The 8,082-nt window shown below is 41.1% G+C and overlaps 1 protein-coding gene across 1 annotated transcript in view; it reads right to left on the reverse strand.

Moving 5' to 3' along the window:
* FYTTD1 (forty-two-three domain containing 1) overlaps nucleotides 1–7,874 on the reverse strand; it is a 67,201-nt gene extending 59,327 nt beyond the window's left edge. Inside the window, exon 1 of the mRNA XM_006869381.1 lies at nucleotides 7,704–7,874. Coding sequence (XP_006869443.1) covers nucleotides 7,704–7,806 — 103 coding nt within the window. The 5' untranslated portion in view covers nucleotides 7,807–7,874. The remainder of the gene's footprint in view (nucleotides 1–7,703) is intronic.
* Between the last annotated feature and the right edge of the window lie 208 nt (nucleotides 7,875–8,082).

Below are 8,082 nucleotides of genomic sequence, written 5' to 3' on the forward strand. Positions count from 1 at the left end.
GTCTCGGCTTTTAGGGAAGGTTTCTACATTTGTCTGTGGATATCCAGGGCTCATGTATGAGATTACTAACAAGCATTACTGAATAATCAGATGAGGCTTCCATTTGCTTTAGCATCTCTACGCTAGAGAGCAAGTTTCAGTGTCTCTTCTGCCATCCATTTTGATCTTTTCTTTCTTTCTTATCTTAATGACTTTTTACATTCTTCCTGTATGATGTTCTTGATGTCATCCCACAACTCTTTTGGTCTTAGTTCTTTAGTGTTTAATGTATCAAATCTGTTCTTCAGATGATCTCTGAATTCAGGTGGGATATATTCAAGGTCATATGTTGGCTCTCATGGACTTGTTTTCATTTTCTTTAGCTTTAGTTTGAATTTGCATATGAGCAAACAATACCAAAAAAACAAACAAAAAAGCCTCAATAACCTAAAAACTATGAGGTTTCTGCTCCTATAGTAAAGTAATTCAAGGTTATCTTCTTTTTCTTTTTACAGTGAACTTAAGCCTCAATATTTTCAGAAGTACTTTCAAACTGCCCTCCATGAAAGTAATTCAAAGATCACATTAATCTCCCAATGTGAAATGAAACTAAATGTGCTCCAGATTCCTATTTAATCTGCTACTAGAAGCCAAAAATAATCATTTAAGAAATACCCACTTTTACCACAATCTCCAACTCCAATATTAGTTCTGATGATTGGTATTGCAAACAGATGAAAGACAACACATATACAGTCAACAACTTAATAAAACGCCACAAAACTAATCTCAATATTTTTCTAAACTACTCTAAGAACAAATAATAAAACAAACACCTGTGTAAATACAATTAGAAGAAAATAGAGAATACAAAGATCTTTTCTGATGTTACTACTGTACTTTTCTCTCTGATCTGTAATTCTCAAGACTCGTAATTTCAAATACTCATATACAATATTTCAAACATTCTCAGAGTACTTTGTTATCTTCTTGAGCTTAATTCTCTAATGATAATAGTTCATCAAAGCTGCTGTTATTAAGTACTGTCGAGCTGGTTCTCACTCACAGCAACCCAGTCAATATATGGTTTTTGAGGAGCAGTTGGTGGGTTTGAACTGCCAACCTTGCGGTTAGCAGTCCAGTGCTTATCCTACAGTGCCACAAAGTAGTTGTTAAATGCCACCGAGTCAGTTCTGACTCATAGCAACCGTGTATAGGATTTCCGTGGAGCGAATGGTGAGTTTGAACCACCGACCTTGAGGTTCAAACCAACATTGCGGTCCAGTGCTTATCCACCAAGACTCAAAAGCAGTTTTTAAAAGGTTTCTTATCAGATATAACCAGAACCCATTGCCATCAAGCAAATTCTAGATCATAGTGACCCTACAGGGCAGAGTACAACTGCCCCATATAGTTTACAGGGATGATAGAAGACCTGGTTAAGCACTGGACTGCTAACCACAAGGCTGGAGGTTCACTCACCAACTGCTCTGCAAGAGAAAGACACAGACAGCCGTTTGCTCCTGTAAAGATTTACAGTCTCAAATTTACACAATCCAAGGTGCCAAGGATACAGTGACCAGGAAAGCTAGGTGCAAATCAAACTGGAACAGATTAACATAAAAATCTCAAATCCAAAATCATTGTCATTGAGTAGATTTTAACTCAAAGCTATCCTATAGGACAGAATAGAACTGGGTTCCAACAACATAAATCTTTATGGAAGCAGACTGCTACATCTTTCTCCCAAGAAGCGGCTGTTGAGTTTCAACAGTCATCCTTCCTTCAGATTAATAGCTGAGCACTGGTAGCGTAGTGGTCACGAATCGGGCTGCTAACCTCAAGGTGGGCAGTTCGAAACTACCAGTCATTCCGTGGGAGAAAGATGAGGTGTTCTGCTCCTGTAATTATTTGTAGCCTTGGAAACCCTGTGCAGGGTCACTATAAGTCGGAACCGACTCCACAGTATGTAACAACAAAAACAACTTAACCAGGGCACCACTAGGTATATCCTTTACCAGATATATCAAACTAAATAAATAAAAAAAACCCTACTACCATTGAAGGAGCTCTGGTGGCGTAGTAGTTACGAATCAGCTGCTAACCTCAAGACTGGCAGTTCAAAACTACCAGCGGTTCCGTGGGAGAAAGATGAGGCATTCTGCTCCCGTAAAATTTTACAGCCTCAGAAACCCTGTACAGGGTTGCTAAGAGTCGGAACTGACTCCACGGCCCATAACCACTACCACCACTACCATTGAGGTGATTCCAACTTTTAGCAACCCTACGTAGGGTTTCCAAAGTGTAAATCTTTATGGAAGCAGAATGCCTCATTTTTCTCCCTCAGAGTAGCTGGTGGATTCAAATTAATGACTTTGCAGCTAGCAGCTAATCTCCAGGGTTCTTGATCAGATATAAGAACACATTAAATTCTTAATGAGCAAAAAGGGAATATAATTAGGAAGACAATACTTACGAAAAAGTACTTTCATGGTGCAGCACTGTGGGTTAATGCACTGGACTGCAGGGTCAGTGGTTCTTGTTCACCAGTCGCTCTTCGGAAACCCTATACAGGGTCACTATGGGTCAGAACTGACTTGACGGCATCTTACAACAACTTATTCTACCTGAAGACTAAAATTTTAGAGCCCCTGGAGTACACACACACACACACACATAAAATTAGTCTATAGACCAAGAGTCAAAAAAAAAGGAGGCAGTGTACAATTGTGACTAACCAAATTAATGATAAAATAGAGCATATCATAAACATAATTAAAACAAGCAAAGTATGGTGGTGGTGAGCCATGGAGTCGGTTCCAACTCATAGCAACCCTGCATAGGGTTCCCGAGGCTGTAAATCTTTAAGAGACAGAAAGTCTCTTCTTTCTTCAACTTTCAAAACGAACAGCTCGTAGTTTCAAACTGCTGACACGAGGTTAGCAGCTTGACTCATAACCACTATGCTAGGAGAGCTCCTTCAGCAAAGTATGGCTATGTGTGTGGAGCCGGTTCTGACTCTTATCGACCCTGTGTAGGGTTTCTGAGGTACAGGAGCAGAAAGCCTCATCTTTCTCCCGTGGAACAGCTGGTAGTTCCAAACTGCTAATCGGTGAGGTCAGCAGCCCAATTCATAACTACTACGCTACCAGAGCTCCTTTCAGCAAAGTATAGCAAATATAAAATTGTTTTAAATTTAAGTATTCTATTATTTAAATACTCAAGTTGCATGAGCTACTAATGGTGGAACTACTCTTCCAATTAAATGAAGAAAATAGCTTTCTCCTCTCAAAGGGTAGACAGGGTAGATACCAAATAGAAAAGTGGTATAAGAAGGAAAAGGAAAAAATAAAATAAAAATCAACTGCAAAAAGCTACTTTATAAAAAAACTTTCTTCCATATAACTAGGGATAAACATAATAGTAATAATTATAGGAATTCTGGTGTGCTGCATAGTCAAGATGTCAAACCCACCATCCGCTCCTCGGAAAGCCTGGGAAACTGACTCAGTGGCAAGAACCTTAACTGAGTATTAACAGGCATAAGAAGTCCTGGTGGTGCAGTAGATCCGTGGACAGACATGTTACGCTTATTTGACATAGAGAGTCCTGCTGCAGCACTGTAGGATAAGCACACAAGAAGAGTGGGTTAAGAATTGGGCTGCCAACCCAAAAGGCAGTGGTTCAAACCTACGTGGTCCTCTGAAAGAAAACGAGGCTGCCTGGTCCTGTTAAGATGATAGTCTTAGACACCCCAAGGAGCAGTTCTATTCTGTCCTATGTTGTTATTGTTAAGTGCCATTGAATTGAACTGATGACAGTGGGTTTTGTTTTTGTTTTACTAACAGGTATAGTAGTTTAATACTCAAAACAAACCTATGAAAGAAATTGTTATCATAATACCCATTTTACCAAGTAAGAAACTGAGCCACAAGGCCAGCTACTGGTAACATTGGTATGTATTCTATATGAATAGTCACAAAATCCTAGTAGATCTAGAATTCAAAACAAAACACCAGAAAATCATATTTCGAAATCTATGTAGATAAAAATGAAATATTCAAAAACCTTAAGAATTTCCTAAATAGATATTATCTATTCATCTTGTCCCTAAACTTTTCACTGAATAAAATTTAATGTTCTTGGAGAAAAAAAGAGACTAAGCTCTTTTTTTCAGCATTTCACAGCACTTCTTTTCTGCCTTCAGAAAGAACTGCCCTTTACTTACATCCTTACCACCAAACAAAACACACACACACAAATATATGCAAAAAAAAAAAGTATTGGTTATGAAACAGCTACGGCTTTACAGTCAGACTGAAATCCTGCCTCTACCACTTATTCCTTGTGTAAATTTGGGCAACCTACTTAATTTCTCTATGACTCTGGTTTCTGTAAAATTGTTGTTGTTAAGTGCCTTTGAGTCAGTTCTGACTCATAGTGATCCTGTATAGAGTTTCCAAAGAGCAGATGATGAGTTTGAACGGACAACCTTGTGGCTCAAAACAACCTTGCAGTCCAGTGCTTATCCTACCATGCTACATCAGGACTCTTTATGTAAAATAAGAGTAACAATAATATCTTACAAGACATGCATATGTTCAATGTTGAAGAATAACAATAAATCTGACAAACACCTCATAAGATGGATGAACCTGGAAGATATTATGCTGAGTAAAATTAGTCAGTCACAAAAGGACAATCTGTGTCTAAGACCACCATTGTAAAAACTTGAAGAAAAGGTTTTCCTACAAAAAGAAACATTCTTTGATGGTTACCAGGGATGAGAGGGAAGGGAGAGTAATTCCCTGGCTAGAGGGCTGTTGTTGTTAAGTACTGTGTCTTCGTGTCAGTTCAACGGAAGGTAGACACGTTAATGAGGTGGATGAGGACAGCAATATATAAGAGGAGGGAGGCTGGCAGAAGAATCACAAAGACAGATGAAGATACAGGGAGGTGTGCAAGGGCTAAAAGTGACAGAAGTAAATAGTGATATATATTCAACCTTGGAACAACAGTATTCTGCAGGTAGATACATGAAGAGAGACATAGGCTGCATGGGTATGGGAGAAGAGTGGAAATACACCCACAAATAACTAAGTCTGAAAGAGGATATTTGTACATAGGTATTTATTTTTCCTGCACACACAACTATGAATGTGGTACAGCACACAGAGAGTAAAACAATAAAAATTAAGATATGACCAAAACATTGTTGTAACACAATGAGTTGCTGGGCTTAGGGGCTCAGGACCATAGTCTCAGGGCACACCATGGTCAACTGGCTTAACATAGTCCACAAAAAATGTTCTACATCCTGCTTAGGTGAACATTGTCTGGCATCTTGAAAGCACATGAGCAACCACCTAAGGTACAGCTATTGGTCTCTCCATGTACAGAAGAAAGAAAAGTGATGAAAACTTACCTTAGACTTGGAATCAATTAGTCCAATGGACTAATGGAACATGTGAACACCTATCTCCATGTCTGAGACCAGAAGGACTAGATGGTCCCTGGCTACCACTACCAACTGCTCTGAAAGGGATCACATTAGAAGGCCCTGGATAGAGTGGCAGAACATGTAGAACTCAGGAAAAAAACAAAAAACCCTCAAAATTATTAAAACAAAGACCAGGCTTACTGGACAGAAAGATACTGGAGGAACTTGAGACTATGGCCCTCAACAATCCTTCAGGTCTGTTAAGGAACTCAGCTTTGTGGTCCAATTTTCAGCTAAGCTGTAGGTAGGTATATGGACAACAACACAAGTTAAGGTATGCTCACCAAAATCAAAAGGGTAACACTTACCTAAAGACAAAGTGGAGAAGGGATGGGAAGGTAGTGGAGTGGAAATAGGGACCACAGGGAGGAAGCGGGCTAACTGTTGTTGCAGGGAGTAAAAAAAAAAAACTAAAGCCATGCATATATGTATTCCTCTAGACATAGTGTTCATTTTGTACCAGGTGTTGTTCTAATATAACTATTAACTCATTTAATACTTAGCAGCAATCTTGTGACATGTACATGCAGTACTGTCATCTCTTTTTTACAGATGAAGCACAAAGAAGTCATTTGCTCACAGTCACATGGTTAATAACTGGAAGAGATAGGACCTGAATTGAAATAGTATGGCTCCAGATTCCATGCTCTTTATCATTAGAGATCATCCCGGAGTACAATGGTTTGTAGCCGATTAGAACTAATAAAAGTAACTGAAAGGTTAGTAGTTAAAACCCACCCTGCGGCACCACAGAACAAAGGCCTGGCAAACTGCTTCCATAAAGATTACAGCCAAGAAAACCCTACGGAGTACAGTTCTACTCTGACACACACGGGGCTGCCAAGAGTCAGAATCCACCTGACAGCAACAGATTTGGCAATGGTTCATCACTAGGAATACATACCTCAAAAAGTTATTAGTTTGGGGCATGGCAGGTAATAAGGCCTTAGTACTTACTCCTTGTTGTATTATCTCCTGACCTTAGCAGCACAAAAGATTTCTCATTTCTTTCAATTTCACTACTAAGGTAAGACAAATGTATTATTTTTAATGATTTACTTAATTCACCCACTGCATTCTGACTTGTGGCAATCATAGAAATCAAGAGTTCTTGGCTTTGTTAAAAATGCTCCAAATAAACTCTAACAAAAGAAAGAAAAAACAAAAACACAAAAGGAAGGAAATGACAATTCGAAAATGGTTCCAAATGCATATGTCCCAAATACTGTCCTAGGAAAGGTGACTCCTCTGTAACTTTTCAATTAAGCGTAAAAACTGTAGGCTATATATACAGATCAGGCTGAGTTAACTGTAATTACTAATACCCTAAAACTTGAATCCCAACAAAACCAGAATTCCTTTGAAACCAACTAAGCCAAACACAAAAGCTAGTGCCTCAGAATTAAGTCTTCTTAATTAATTTTTAATGGAATCACTAAACTTTCTGCTTTTCCTATAGTGATAACCAAACCACCCCACCTTTCTTTGAAGCCAGGTACAAGCTACAACATTATGTCTTCGGTTTATGCTTCAGTTTTTCTTCCTAATTAACCAACTTTGAGATCTAGACAAGAATGTACTTTTCTAGAAATAAAACATTTGAAGATGTCGTTGAACATTTTCATCTTCCTGACTAACATTCCAGGGCCGGTCTCGGTTGGTGGCCCCGAAGTTCGGGGCCCCTCAGAACAGCCAACTCCCGGGGCGACTTTGACGCTTCTCGTCCTCACAGTAACTGGAACCACTGACAGTAACTGACCGCAGACCCAGTCGGGTTCTCAAAGCCCTTTCTATGGAAAGCACAGCTGAGTCGGGCCATCCCTCTTCGCTCCGCTAGTAATGCCTACAGCGAAGCTGCTAGGGGGAAACCCGCGGACTTTTTTCTTCACAAAGAGCCGGGTGACCCGCGAATGGTAGCGCCCCTGAGTAGAGAAAGAGGGTACGCATCGCTCACCCGTCCTTACAGCCTCCGGGCTCCCAACGTCACCAGCCCCAGCACAGACTCCGTGGAAGCCATGGCCGGGTATCTTAGCACGGATCCAAAAACTCGGTTCCAAGCTAGCGTTCTATTTCTCTCCCCACGACCCTCCCAACTTGGTTCAGCCCACCCGCAAGAAAACTCGATCGGCAACTGCGGCCAACCGACCCTTCCCCCACAAACCGCGGCATTTGGTTTCACCCGCACCCTCCCCCCACCCCAACTAGGTTCAACTCGGTCCCTCACCCAAAGACATATCGATTTTGTCAAGGTTTTCATTGCTGCGGGCTTTCGAAGGTGGCGACGGGTTCGCAGTGGCTCCCACTAACCGGGTACCAAACCGGCTCATGGTTGGAGAAGTCGCGCTGGAAGACTCAGCGGGGAAGGCCAGAGACTAAGGCCTGCCACCTCCCACTCACGCACGCAGACTGGCAGCACCGAGGGACCGCGCATGCGTGCTGGGGGCGTCCTCGCTCCCACCCGCTGCGGGGAAGGAGAGGAGGGTAACAGACAAGAGGTCTGCTAGAGTGACCCTTGCCGGCCAGGAGGAAACATTACAACTGCTCCTCTGAGCGTCTGCAAGAACCGCGGTTTTATTTATAGTTAGCCTTTCGGCTCAAATTGG

This window comes from Chrysochloris asiatica, unplaced genomic scaffold (assembly GCF_000296735.1).
Source record: "Chrysochloris asiatica unplaced genomic scaffold, ChrAsi1.0 scaffold00130, whole genome shotgun sequence".
Classification (NCBI taxonomy): Eukaryota; Metazoa; Chordata; class Mammalia; order Afrosoricida; family Chrysochloridae; genus Chrysochloris; species Chrysochloris asiatica.